Below are 15,135 nucleotides of genomic sequence, written 5' to 3' on the forward strand. Positions count from 1 at the left end.
TGCATGCTGGAAAAGCACTGAAATGGCACCAGAGAGAAACTGCTTGAACAAATCCCTCAGGCAAGTGAGCATCCATAACACGTTCCAAAAAATTTCTTCATAAGATTGGTGTTTTAAGTTCAATCAATACCAATAAAGTACAAATTGCACTTGTATGACTGCCTTCCCTGATGCTGCTCAACGTTCAATTAATCAGTTTTGCATCACTCATCCCCAATCGCTTCCACTTTAAGAATTGCACACACAGTAATAACAGTGATGAACCATGCAAGCTAATGTGGCTGCCATGTTGCTTATGAACTGGAATGGTAACTAACCTCACTGCGCACCCACAACCGACATCCAAAGCCTGACTGAACTGTTCTGAATTACTGTCTTGGCCATGGCTACATCCTGAAAACAATAACTTGTAGCAGAAGCGTTCATTTGAGGCTATCGATCAATGTCCGGCAGGCCATTGTGCTCGAGAATGTGTAGGGGCATGTTCACACAATAGCCAAGTTTACACAATGTCTGATACACAATGCACAAGTACAGCAGAATTTGATGGCATTTTTGAAATGTGCTAGAGGTATGTGTACTTCAGAGCAGTGCTAAATAAATGCTTTTACATATATTACTTAATGCCCTTTCATTTGTCTTGATCATGAGTAGAATGTAGTATTGAAGTAATTTTTGCAAAGCTGCAGGGCTAGTAATTGTATACCTTTTCTGTTAGCAGCCTCTAAATAGCACTTTAGCAGACGATGAGGGCACTTGGAAGATAGTGAATATGGTGTTTCCTAATCTCTGAGGAAAGGCCTAGATGCCGTGCTGGTTTTCAGAAAGCCAGGAGGGGGGGGGGGGAGGGGGTGGTATTCTGTAAGTGTCCACCTAGTGCACATGTCCATTTCGTCTGCTGCTGAAGTGCTGATTGGCTGGATGCAGGTGTCTCCTTCCGGCACATACCCAAGCCCAGTCAATCAGAACTCCAGCAGCAGACGAAATAGACAGGTCCACTACGTATACATTTGCAGAATACCCCCCTAGGCCCTGTGTCACTGTCAGCAAGTAATAATGGCAGCATCGTTTTCTTTTTAGTTTTGATATCAAAACATTTTTTTTTGTAGCTTTTCATGGTGCTTGCGCTCGCATTTCTAATGTAAAATACTGCACACTCTAATCTACTAATCTACTCTATCTGAAACTAGCCATTTTATGCAGTCTAATGTTTCCTTGCAGCACACCTTGAAGCAGTTATGGGTTGTTTGGGCAGGTGTTATGTTCTCAATGCCTCAGAGTTACAAGTAGGCTATAATGGACGCTGTAGTCCTGTTTAATTTTGACACTTGATGGCCTTCGCCTTGAAACCTCAATACACAGGCCATTCAGCCCTCCATTTTAATGGAATACAACTGCCACAAATGGGAAATAAACACGCAATAGAGGCGACAGCAACATTAAGTATGAGCTGGCCGCATATATACGAAACTACAGGTACCAATGAAGAAAATCAGGCGAATACATGACAGCCAGGTATAAAGTGATGAGCAGAACCTTTCCTTAAAACCATGTCCCCTGTAACAATTGTAAAAACACCCTTGCTTTCTTTTTAGAACGAGGGCTGCAGGAAATACAATTTGCAGGGTTCATAGTGATGTGATGATGTCTGGGCTAGATGCAGATAATAGGTGCCCTAGTTAAAGAATAGAAACAAATAAATTATCACGACAGCCAAGCAACTTGAGCTGCAGTTCTCTGGCTAAGTATGCCGTATTTTCAACCATTAGACTCAACCACCAAGGTGACTTGGGCCATGAGTGGTATGCCCTTGTAAATAATACAATGAAACTGATTGCAGATTTTGTCAAATCTTTGACAAGAGTTACTACCAAACACCTTTCTATAAACAAGTAACTGAATAGACAAAGATAAAAGGAAAAGTATGTCAGTGGAAAGACTAGAGAGGAAGAAGCGGACAAAGTGCAGGCATGGTGCGCTGTTTCACCAGCATCTCTTGAGAAATGAAGTGAAACTGAAGAAAAGGAAGAGCATGAATCTCAAGGGCAATTCACTAGTTTGAGTCTTTTGTTCCTTTAGGATGTAATCATGGCACTCACTGTAGCAATGTAATCCTTCTTTATCAATTAATAGTTAACCAGTCCTGCGCAGACACAACCGAAATCCATGATGTCACAAGGAACTAATGAGGGAACTTCTTGGTGGCATCACTACCCCATTTTCAATTTTGCATCTTTACTGGATTACCAAGTCTCCTCACTAGACAAGAGTGACATTTTCTGCCCACCAGGGCACGTATTCCTAAAGATTAAAAGCCCGTCAACTAGTATTGTTCATAAGAGCAAACTCCAGGTAATGGCAGAAAGTCCAAACACAAAAAAGATTTATGAATGAGCCCCAAAAGTGCAATTTACTAATCCAGATTGATTAAATTCTCCCATCTAATGTTTCCTTAATTTTGACCACCTGGGCTTCTTCACCATGTGTCCAGAATCCAGTACAGTCTAGTACAGGTGCTAAGAAATTTGGAACATGATAATCGGCACGCATGGCTGCTGGCGTTTCTTTGTACCACCAGTGGGCGTAAGGAAACCAAGCTGATGCTTTGTGCTACGATGATAGCGGGGGCCTTTGTGACTTCTTGTGATTGTAGTTTGCACCCAGCTAATACCCAGCACTCACCGGTGGCTGCTGCTCGCCACGCGGGCTGATTATTGCATTAGAATCGCTGAGCACTGTACATAAGTATTACTGCATTTCACCCCAGTCAGAATGCAGCTGCAGTGGCAGGGAATCAAAGCTGCAACCTCACGCGTGGCAACACAATGCTACAGCAGCTGAGCGACTACGGCATGTCAAGCAAGATATTATCCAATAGGTGAAGCGAATGATGCGTTTTCGGGATTTCCGAGGCCCTAGTTACAATTACTGTCGCACTAAATGAGCAAGACAGATAAGGGGAATAAAGGGACTGAATTTTTTGTTTATTGGTTACAACCACATGAAGCCAACAGACAACAAAGCCAGATAAATAATAAGGAAAGTGGAAAAAAGACAACTTGCCGCAGGGAGAAGCCCTGCGGCAAGTTGTCATTCACATGCACATCTGCACTTACACGTGTGATGATCTACCCCAGAGCTACTGCAGCAATCGTCCTCCCACTCCCTTTCTTGGGTATTTGTGCATGTGAATCAGATGTAGCCTAGGGAGTGTCAGCCAGTGCCACTTGCTATATGTGCTCATACATGTCAACCTATGGACATTACAATCCGTAAAATCCCTCCAAACAAACAATAGGAATTACCATGCTTTCTTGGCTGAATGCTGCCACAATCACTGTTTTCATCCGATAAAAGTTCTAAAAGAAAAAGAGCCAAAGTTTGAACCCCTTTCCCCACCCCAACTGAGCTCCTCACACTGAGGCCTTTCCAAGAATAAGGGGGCACAAAGCACAAATTAACATCTCCTGTAGTGACTGTGTGAATGCAGTTGGGCTAGAATAGAAGTAGTAGTTACTGGAGGGCCCCAGAATGGTACAGAGCAGTTCCTCAAACACAAAAGCTGAAGAAAGGTTTCTGCAGCCATCCAGCAGTCATAGAAGAAACAGTGGTGTAAGGATAAGGGCCAGACTATCTGAACTACTGCTTCAAATGTGTGCACGTATGTGTGGTGGTGAACTGAATATTCATATAACAGGTGATAAATTACCGTATATACTCGTGTAAGGGTCGCACTTTTTTCCTAAAATCTTGGATAGCTGCAGCCCTCACACGAATCAAGACTATCACGGCTCGCTAAAGTTTCATACTGTTTCCGCAACTATAGCCGAGGGAAAGAGAGGCGCAAATCACATAACGCTGCAGTAAATAACCTGATGCCAGCCCATCGTCCCTGACCAGCGTGGACTCAAACAGGGCTCCCTTCTCTAGAGGCGAAAGATCCCCGATCTGACTGAAAACGCTGCGAACACAGCTGAAATGACACGCCACAGAAAGAAATAATGGTCCACCGCCACCGGCCTGAGCAGCATCGACAGAGAAGCAGCTGGCGTCATCAAGCGGCAATGGCAATAACTTTGCTTTCCGGCGGGACATTTACAAGAGTATATATGGTAAAAGGGACACTAGTGAGCAGTTAAGCTCGATGGGTAAATCACATTTCTAAAATAACAGACATATGTCTTACCATGACAAAAGTCACGGCAAAAAAAAAAAAAAAAAAAAAAAAAAATGCAGGAACAAAAAATGGTGCTGGCATACCCAGAAGTCCCTGCACCAGCTTCTCGTGTGTTGTATTTTGAGATCGTATGCTCACACCTAGTTGACAGTTTATTGATAAACAGGGATTGCACAGCATTCTGAAGGTATGAGATTTAATTCAGCGTGTTTTGAAAACAAATTCTGGGCAAAGTTGGCACAAAAATGCATGAATACTCTGAAATCTGCAATATCACACTAACGTGCCGGTGGGAAGGTCCCAATACAAACTTTTATGCACAAAATAAACGACAATTGAGTCTTGAAGAAATACATCAAACTACATGAATTCAGCATAGCTATTCAATGCCCATACTCATAAAACAAGCTGTGTTAGTCGGCTCAGAATGGATGACATTTTTGGATGCAGATTGCAAAAAGGTCCCTGGACAACAGAGAAGACGACACACAAGAAAGCGCTAGTTTAGTTGCTAGTCCTGCGATTAGCTCCACCTTACCGCAATTGTTTTTAGTAAGTTGCATTGCTGGATTGCTAACCAGCCACATTTACTGAAAGCGGAAATTTAGTATGCAGAAAGCAATGCAAAAGCAAAAGATACAGGGCAGTACTGTTACTACCAAATTTATGAAGCTCCTCCCCATGTCATAACTTGACAACCACAAACTAAAGCTTAGTTCGTTGCAATAAACTGCAAGATGGTACATGTGGTAGTGTAGTACCAAACAATGCCTTGTGGCACATAAATACCAACTGACCCAAATTTCAGTACTTCTGCAATGCACTCCTCTGAGCCACTGCCTTAGTTTTCTTACCAACAAGAAAACTGAGGCAACAGCACATCAAAGCGAAAGACACTCTAGCACTCTCCAAGATACTAACACCTAATCTACCAGATACCAAGCAAAGATTGTGATGCGTCCCACATTGTGCAAGACTGGAAACTGAGGATACCACTTCGGCAGCACCCGAACGGTGTTGAAAAGAAACAGAAGCTTACATGCCTTGGCTTGAGCATCACAAAAGTGCAGGTCATTGTGTTGAGCGGGATTCAACTGCCATATTCGCAACACAAAAGCATATTTGTTTGCTCGCTTAAAATGAAGTTGTGTATTCAAGTGACCATGCAGAAAATAAATCAGATGTGCGGTAATCCCCGCAAGATTCGCTCTGGCACATTGCTATACTTTATATATAGGAAATTGGGTGCTTTCTTTTCGTTTTTCATTAATAACAAAATTGTAGAGACAATTGCAAGTGAAGTGTTTCGTTTCTCTTTTGTCTCTTTCTTGTGAGAGCTCACTTTATTTTCACGGTAAGAAGATTTACACAGCAATAAGGAGGAATGTAAATATAAAACTTCTACCCAACAAATCCTGGCAGCTCTCTTTGAAGAGAAGGAACTAAATCCACGAGAAACATATTAGTAACATAGTTTCTGCCACAGTCTGGGTACTGCATAAATTGAGTAAAGGATATTCTGACATCACTTTGCATTTTCTCTCCCTGCAGACCATTGACAATATGCCAAGGAGGCTCCAAGTGCAGCAGTTATCCACTAGCAAGCATTTCATCCGTGACCTCCCAATAATGCACATTGTTGAACGCTGTTTAGAAGTGTCTGCAGTCACTTTCTATATAATGCAAGCCCCTTGAAACATTCCACGTTTTAAAATGTAAGAAAATCCAAAATTTCATGGGCGCTGCAACTGCGCCATCACACTTACCACGCCAAACAGTTGCAACAAACAAACATACAACACGTGAAATACCTCTCAGACAGTACTTGGTGGTGTTAATAAAAAAACAAAAAGCAGGTTAACAACTACAAGCTTTGGAATAAATCACAGCTGCGATGGTATTCAAAGCACAAATGTTGCTTGCATATCACCAAATGTATTTTTCCCTTTCCCTCTCTAATTCAGATGAAACATTTTTGTTGATCGCTACCTGTGCCAAGCATATTCCTTTTTATGGAAGCAACAGCCAATGATTTCACTGTGTGCAGCTAAAAATGTCTTGAAAACATCTGCTCAAGGTGTCACCAAGCTCTTATTTACAAAGCAGTGTAATATTTAGGCTGGAATTCTTAATCAAAGCTGTATTTTCAGTGACCTGGACATCCCACACAAGCTACAACGCTTAAGGTAGCCTGGATCATAAACACTCCTGTGAGCCTTGTTTGTTTAACAATATGTGGTGCCTTTTTAAGCTTCAATTTTAAAAGACTGTGGGGTTTATTGTCCCATAACTGCGCACCGGGTTATGAGGGATGCCGTTGTAGAGGGCTCTGGATGGATAATACACAGGTATCCTTCCATTCTGCCTCCATCAGAATACGACCTCCGCAGTGGAGGATCAAAATTGTGACCACATGCTCAGCAGCACGATGTCATGGTCAACGAGCCACTTCGGCAGGTTTTTTTTTTTTTTTTTCATTTTACTCGTGCTGTTGGTGTTAAATAAGTAAACTTCTTATTACCAATTTCTTGACACAGGTAATGGCTGAAAATATCGAAGCGGTGCATTACTGTTTCTGCATGAAGGTTAAAGAAATCAAGAAAGACCACGGCAGGTTTTTCAAGAGAACTTGCTGTTGGTCTAGCTATTACATGATAATAGAATGGTAACAATGTAAACAAACCACTACAGCTACTTTGTAGAAACACTAGTTATGCTAAATTATTTCAGACTGGACCAACCTCTTAAAGCTGTACTTGCATTTCTTTGTCATAAAATAATGCCTTTCAAAGCTATATTAGCAATTATATAGTGGAAGAATGCTTTGCGATTACAATGCATCGTCATTTGATGCTTTCACAACTCTAACTGCAGCTATACTGCGTGAACAAAAAGTTGGGTATTAGAGGAAAAATGATGGCCAAGCCTTCTTTATCTTGATCTTTGCAACCAAACATATAGCACTAATGAAATCAGTTTTATGTAATAGATTACAGGGCAAGGAAAGCTCACAAGAATGTCCAAATTGAGTTATTGCAGAATTTCAGAACCATCATAAATCTTGTTTTGTTTTTTATTGATAAACAACAAACTAGCACCACACAGATGCTGTAAAATTTTATGATGTTGTGCAGAGCCAGTGCATGAACTGCTGTTGATTTATGCATCCTCTCTGACTTGCTAAGCCTTCAGCAATTGTATGCTACTGGTAGTTGCAAACACATAATCTGCCGTCCATTAATCTAGATTAACTTCCCCTTTATCACTTTTAGCGTTCCTTCACATTTCCTTACCCTATGCTAACAGACCTTGCTCTCAATGTGACGTTTAATTTTCCTGAACTCTTCAGACAGATCCACTTTGTAACTAAGTGCACACTGCAATACCACTTTGCACTCAATGCAGCAGTTTCTATTTAACAATAAGCCTTCAAATAATGCCTAATTTGCCCACCTCAAACAATGTATTTTGACAAATAAATGTGAGGTTTGCCGTGAAACATGGCCAAGAATATCACAACTTATTTTCGATAAATACGGTTAATCAATCATGCTCATGCAATGATGCATGGTGTCCTTCTGTGACAATGGCGAATGGCACTATCATACTGGTGTCCTGATACACTGAATTTCAGCATAGCCCTGTATAAACTGCCACACAAGCTACACATGGTCTGCTTGTTTAGGTATAACCATAGGCACGTGGTAGCCAGACCAGATGTCTCAATAAAAGAACCCTTGTCAAAAGTTCATAGTAGTTTCGAAAGTCTTGTTAGACAAAATGTTCCGTGCAGCTGTGTGATTATCCTTCATTACTGAAAAGGAAGACTTTCAGTGATTTGAAGGCACCATACTCAAAAGTCACAGTCAAATCACCTAGCATGTTCTAAAAGAAGCAATACTAGGTGCAGCTACCAAACTGAAAACATTTTAGGCATTCGAACTGCAATGATGAGTAAATTCTCAATGCAAGCTAATCTATAAGAGCCCCCTCCCCCTCCACACACAAAGAAAAGAATACAATGAAAAGTAATCAATGGCAATGAGCATAAAAGCCTTCCTTTAAAATTGGTAAAGAATGCCCATTCATGCAGTTATCAAGCCAAGCTAAGCATGAAAGCAATGTTCAGAGAAACATGAAAAAATATCTGAACATGCAACACCCCACTATGTCACCACAGTTAAAGAGGGTGGACAGGCCGGAAGATTTTCAACATTCAATCATTTGTTCCACACAATGTGCAAGCTTTCGTGATTTTTTTGTGTGTGATTCACCACTTAGTGAATCATTTTCTTCACATCTCCAAACGAACAAAAAGCTATGTTGGTGTTTGAACATCAAATTATGTGCCAGACATTAAAAAACGTCACGAGCACAGTAAATGCTTTAAAAACAAGTGAATATGCTCAATATATTTCTGAATACTATGCATACTGCAAATTCGTGTTTTGAACTAAGCAAGTGAATAAGGTAACATGCATGTGAGGGGCATACGTGTGCAGTGTAGTGTGTATCAACAGTTGATATTTATAAATATAAATTCACACGCACAATACCTCTTAGCAACTACCGATGTGTCACTGTTTATTTAGATCAATTCTTAAAATGACCGGTGAAAAACCATGATCTGTAACGTAGAAAAACTACTTCCACAGGTTGTCATCGCTCTTTGTGCGTTGTAAATTCGAGCTGCCTGTCAAAGCTGAACACAAGTAAAATTATCATCGAAACTGCTATTTAATGAAATTTGGAAAATCAAGGAGCAGGATCAATAATACAGCCACAATAACGATATAAACTAGAAACGGCAGTCCAGTCGAGCAAAACATAAAAAAATGCACAAGAAAATCTGAATACGAGTGTCAGATTAATCGAAACACAGTGCCAGTGCACACGAAACGCGCTAGCAGAAGCAAATAAGCCACATGCTTGCATTGTTTACGTACGTAAACAACACCAACAAACAAGACCTGCGAAGCCTCACACGTGTCCTTTTAAGTACTACTAAATGGTCACCTCATCAAGGGTACAACAGACTAATCATCGACTAAATTTCCTTTTTTTTTTTTTTAATCACGAGCCACTGTAACATCGCATGTAAACAAAACACGGCTGCTGAAGCCGATCACCATCGCTTACAATGCAGCGAGAGCGTTTTAGAACCAGCTTAAATTAGCACGATATGCTGGATCACAGAAAATTTTAGCATATCGCGATGTATTTTACGCGAGCCACGCGGTACACAGCCTACACTGACGTCTAAACATGCTAAAACTTGGAAAGTGTGCGCGCACACTCATCCAACAGCCGCAAGAAAACGTTCCTGGCAACGTGATCACGAAGTTATCATGAACGTGAATAAACTGATACGGCGCAAGGCAAAAATAAACACGAAGAACCGTTTATTCAAACACCGCTTTCAAACCAGAACCACATGTCACACACGGAGCACCGCGCTCGTCGAGCGGTTGCGCGGCACTGTTTACGCGATGCTCGAGCACTAACTGTAAACAACAAACGGCGCGAACAATCGGTTGTACCGTCATAACGCATCACACAAGTTTTTAAACACACAACGTCCACGATGCAAAGACATTCATCGCGAAACGTGCAGAGCAAAACACCGGAGAGCGGTTTAACCACCCGCCATTGCATGTCAGCAACCAATCAGGATTCAGAGTGGATTCTTTGTGAAATCTACTCACGCATTCTTCCTCTTTTTCCATTCCCGTTGGCATTTGAGGCACTGCTCTGTTGATCGCAGCAAAATCCGGAAGATCTGGGATTTCTTCTGACCGGTATATGGGCATGGGCTTCGAGGCGTCGAGCGCCCGGGCGCGGAACGAGAGCTTGCTCATCTTTGCGAGTGGTTCTTAGTCCTCGTAGGAGAACCACGAGGCCACGCGATTGCAAGGCAGATAGCAGTCCAAAAAACCCGTGTAAACGGGTTTTTATGGTTCAATTAGAAAGAGTAGAGTTTCTAAGTTTAGTCCATGGTGAAGCTGGGTATCTCACCTCCATGAAGAATGCATAATAAGCGCTTTACTCGAAGGTATAGAGGAAATTTTTCAAAGACCATCATGGCGGACGACAGCCATGCAATCCCATCAACCTCCTCGAAGTTGACGATGCACCTAGTGACATCTGTTACGCTGGATCGGAACTGCGAAAATATTGTTTTTAATGAACTTTCAAACTTTGTACCGACTTTCTTCAAAATTATTGCTCATAAAAAGACCAACTAGCCAATTCGTAATTTTTCCGGTTACGCTGTAATTTTTTTACGGCTCGCTTTATCGTATCAACACTTTTGTTTTGGTGAGTAACTTCGTCTCCGATGGGTGTTGCGCACGAAGTGTGTTGTTTACGACAGTTCAAGTTGCATATTTTGGGTCATAAATGTACGCGATATAAGTGTCGGAAATAATTTTAATGGAAACGCATATTGTAACTACACATGCGCCTTTGAGTGCTCATGACATTTGTTTCCGGTGTTCTTTTTTCTTTCTCAGGACCGCGCGACCGGACCCGCCCGCACATTTGAGCGCTCTTCAGCGCGCTTCGGCGGTGGCGCCATCTCTGAAACATTGTGCAAAACAAGTCGTCACGCGCGCCTCGCCCTCGTGGAGAGGTCTGGGGAATGTGCGCTGCTGCAGACCCGCAGTGGACCCGATAAAGGCGTAGTTCCCCACTCCGATCAAAAGGCTGATTGTTTTCGCTCTCGGCGCCTTCACCCCGAAAGCATGCGCCGAAAAGTGCGCGCGCTTTCTGCTGCGCGCGTTTTCTTTTATCTTTCTTTTCTCCTCTCGTCGTTCTGACTGTGCGCTCACGAGTCGATTTGCTAATGAAGCGCTCTGAAAAGCGCAGCTCATTCACAAACATGCAAAGCTTGTCTGGCTTCAGAGCGCCAGAATGACGCGTTTCCGTACATCTTAAGGAGGGACGTGGGGATGGGGTGGGGAAGCAAGCTTTACGAGTAGAATTCGCGCTATATGTATAATATTGCGATAGTTTAAGGAACTTTAAAGCGACAGTTAGTATTTTATTGGACTTACAGTGACGCCGCACACCAGTAGCTGCGCGAGAGAGAAGGGTGCGAAATGCTGCGCGGCTGACTTCAGTTTGTTGTGGCGAATGTCAAGAGGGTAAAAGTGGACGAAAACAAGAAAGACACTTTATGGCTGGCTCACGGTGAGCTGGATTGGGCTGCATCAGTCGCAACATAGGTCACGTTCGCGTGGTAGGCAAATCCTCAATAAGCAATTTTGTTTCCTTTTCAATAAAACTCCATGTATACAAGCTACTCCTTCAATGCGCACTGATGTTCACGTGAGTCAGATGGTGAGCAAATGCTGGCATAAACCCGCATGTGCAAACGACAACTTCCTTTGATAAGAACATTTCGTTACATATATATAAAACGGCACAGGTATAAACGCCACTGCTCGCGCCCTTGCGACAACAAAATTAATTCAAAGTCTAGTGCAGCGCTTTGTGGCATAACGAGTTACATACATCCGTTTTGGGCGAAATTTATGCGGTAAGTTGGAAAGTTCCTTACAATTCTTTAATGCGTTCGTTTCTTCTTGTTCTTTTTTTTTTTTCCTTCTTCCCCAGAGTGTCATCGCAGTGAAGCGTATTTATTCGCGTTCTGTTTTATTGCTGCTGTTAGATTTTAGATAACTATTTCCCCCGAGGTTCTTGCAAACCTGCGTACTCCGCGCACTTCCCGACGAGCAGCGAATTAATGCCTCGCATATGGGCACGAAATGTGGGCGCGAACGCATTAAAAGGAACAGATAGCAAAAACAATGAGGAGAAAGCAGCAGTTACGCCATGGCAGTTGTTTATCATGCATATGCAGCATTACAAATATGCCTGTGCGCGCTGCAGAAGCCCAATGCGTAAACAAGAGCAAGCGTAAATGACGCACCGGCCTTCAGTCATACGATCCAGACGATCGACCGGTTTCCACGTGATGCAAGCGGTTGGCTGTGTACGAACGCGCGGAGTTTGTAAGCGCCGCGCCATTTAGTGTACACGTGAACAAGCCACTTAAAAGCATATATAACGATATATCGCTTATAACGATCAGCCGCTCCCAGCGGTATCAACTTTTGCGTTGCCGCAATAGAAAATTAAATTTCACATACATGGCACAGCCATCGTATTCCGTGTTTGCAAAATCTCTTGTTAAAAAATCGAATGACATGTATCCGGCTGGGTGAAGTAACGGCAGTGCGCCTGTCAGTTTTCGTAGGATATATATATATATATATATATATATATATATATATATATATATATATATATATATATATATATATATATATATCTTCGTATCTTCGTGAGCTCCGGAACTGGGGGTGCAGTGGCCTAGGGGCACGTGACCCTGCAAGCTATATTGCGAAATGGGGGCAGTGCATCTACCACCCGTCTCCAGGGTCAATTACCCCCCCCCCCCCCTAATATAGCAAATTAAGCCTGAGTTTCACAATAACACACACAAGAAAAAAAAAGTATACGAGGGCAGGATCGGCTCCCCGGCTTCCTTCCCCTCCCAACCTTCTGCCCTCCCCACTCTCAAAATAACCTTCTGGAGGCCCTGTACAGCTGTGCTTTTCGTGTAGACGGGAACAGACGCATCCATTGAGTTGCGGGCGGTGCGAACGAGTTTTGGGGCCTAGTTAATCAAACTAGACTCAATTTTCGTCAAACACAAAACCATAATATGGTGGCAAACTTGAAGATGCTTTCTGTCGGTAATTTTCGTTCGCTGCGGTGTATAACGAAATAATATGGTGACAATGAGCCAACGAATAGTAGAATCATGTTTTGCGTGTAATATATAGAGCCAACTTCTAACGAGCAACTCGATGCATGAAAACTCTTTCGATTTACGCGTGCAGCTTACTGAACTTTGGCATGTCATGAATAATGAATTCGATCGGTATGCGAGGGTTCGTTATAAAGCGAAGAGAGAGAGAGAGAGAGTGGCCCAGTGATCGATCACTGAAGACAAGGCATACACACTGTTGCGGCGTCAATGGTGCTGTTTACATGAGCAATTTTCAAAGTAATTTCTCGAGTAGCAAGCGCTCACCCTTATACCGAACATGGTTTTCAATATCGTTAGGTGACATAGCAAGCCCCTATGTTTCCTTATTTTTAAACGAGCAACAACCCTTGAAACCTCCATATTCACACAGCAACGACGTTTTGTGACGAATCTATAACCAAGCCAAGATCTGTACCTCACTACTGCAGTATCTATCCCAACATGCACGTATATTTTTATTCAGAATCATGTGATTACTTTGGCAGCTTAAGAAGGATATAGCTGCCGGCCTGAAGCTGAAAGGAGTGACACGATATTTTCCCTTACTTCTTATAAATTTTATGGAGGTGTTCTTGGAATACCTACCATTCACGAAAATTATTTTACATCTGTTTTTTGGGTTGGTTTTAACATACATGTTCAAGATGCTACGACATTATGGCTGACGATGTCATTACTCAAGTTCACTCATCTGGTTTCACAAACGTAATCAAAACACCAGCACGAGTATTTGTGTCAGCCTTAAACACACTATATCTGCTTATTACCAACTCTTAAATTGTCTGTGATGCTGTGATCATAAGATACAACAATAATGTCCAAATTGTTCAATTGTTATGTTTTATGATCCTGTAGGAGGAACGACCGCAAAACGCATGCAGACTTACTCGATGTGCATATGAAGAAGCTTTAGAAGTTTTCAAGATCGATATTTGAGGACAAGATTTGTATTGCGTGTGTGAAAAAAAGGAATGCGAATGACGAGTGTTTGAAGTTTCTTGTTATGTCCGCATACGTGATACACTTTCCTTTTGAAACTCTCAGACTGTCGATAAAGGTAAGGAAGCCGTGAGTGACACTAGGACATAAAAAAAAAGAATGAAACCCAAAAATAAACTATTTAGGGATTCCCTTACGCACATAAAAAATAAATCATGCTGCACTTGGGAATTTCGAAACAGAAACAAATTAAATGCTGAGCATCGATGAGCAAGGAGTGCCTGCATTGAGAACCTTCTTTCTAACATTTCCAAGCAAGCACTCTACTGTGGCGTGGAATATCCATGGTAAATAACTTTCTGTGCCACGCAAAATTTCCTGAACAATTAATAACTCAAGGTAGCGATGTGGTTGCCATTCGAGGCTTTGGAGACCTTATATATATATATATATATATATATATATATATATATATATATATATATATATTGTTGCCGACACTACAAGGGCTGCCAACCATGTAGTTTGTTAGGACTCAATTAACATTTGCGCTAAAATAAGTGTGTTTCGTGAGCCAATAATACACAAGGCTGACATATGCCGGACGTTTATGTCTTTAAAAAGTAGTAGCGCTTTAGACATCCATTACCCTACAAGTAGGACCAATCAGACCTGCCTTATGAATGAATGAATGCACTTACGTATGCATTCATTCTCCAAAAACCTGGTGATTTTCCGACTGCAATAAAAAGCAAGATTCTGGGGTTTCGGTTAGGTAAATATAGAGCGTTTTCTATAACACTCTTATTCACAAAAAAGTTTCTAAATGATATTGCATTATAGATCTAACGAGTATTTCGATAAGATTAAACTCTTCTGAGACTCACAGTTTGGTTTTAGGAAAGGAAGGTCAACAAAACCAGCAATACATGAACAAAGAGAGTGCGTGTTGAGGGAACATAGAAAGCAAACTAATACCTATCGCTTTATTTATCGATTTCAGTAAAACATTTCATTCACTTGACCACAAAATTATAGTACATAGGACGTCGGTCGATGGGGTTAGAAGGACACCTACCTCCCTTGTTATATCACACCTAACCAATAGAGGTGAATGGGTGCGTATTGGAAATCGAAAAATTGGTCTTTGCTACCCGTAATTATAGGTGTACCCCAATGA

At 41.8% G+C, this 15,135-nt stretch overlaps 1 protein-coding gene across 1 annotated transcript in view; it reads right to left on the reverse strand.

The window, feature by feature from the left end:
• Positions 1 to 10,314, reverse strand: part of E(Pc) (Enhancer of Polycomb) — a 90,208-nt gene extending 79,894 nt beyond the window's left edge. The window contains exon 1 of the mRNA XM_050178126.3: positions 9,883 to 10,314. Within this exon, the coding sequence (XP_050034083.1) occupies positions 9,883 to 10,035 (153 nt within the window). The 5' untranslated portion in view covers positions 10,036 to 10,314. The remainder of the gene's footprint in view (positions 1 to 9,882) is intronic.
• Positions 10,315 to 15,135: the final 4,821 nt, after the last annotated feature.

This window comes from Dermacentor andersoni, chromosome 5 (assembly GCF_023375885.2).
Source record: "Dermacentor andersoni chromosome 5, qqDerAnde1_hic_scaffold, whole genome shotgun sequence".
Lineage (NCBI taxonomy): Eukaryota > Metazoa > Arthropoda > Arachnida > Ixodida > Ixodidae > Dermacentor > Dermacentor andersoni.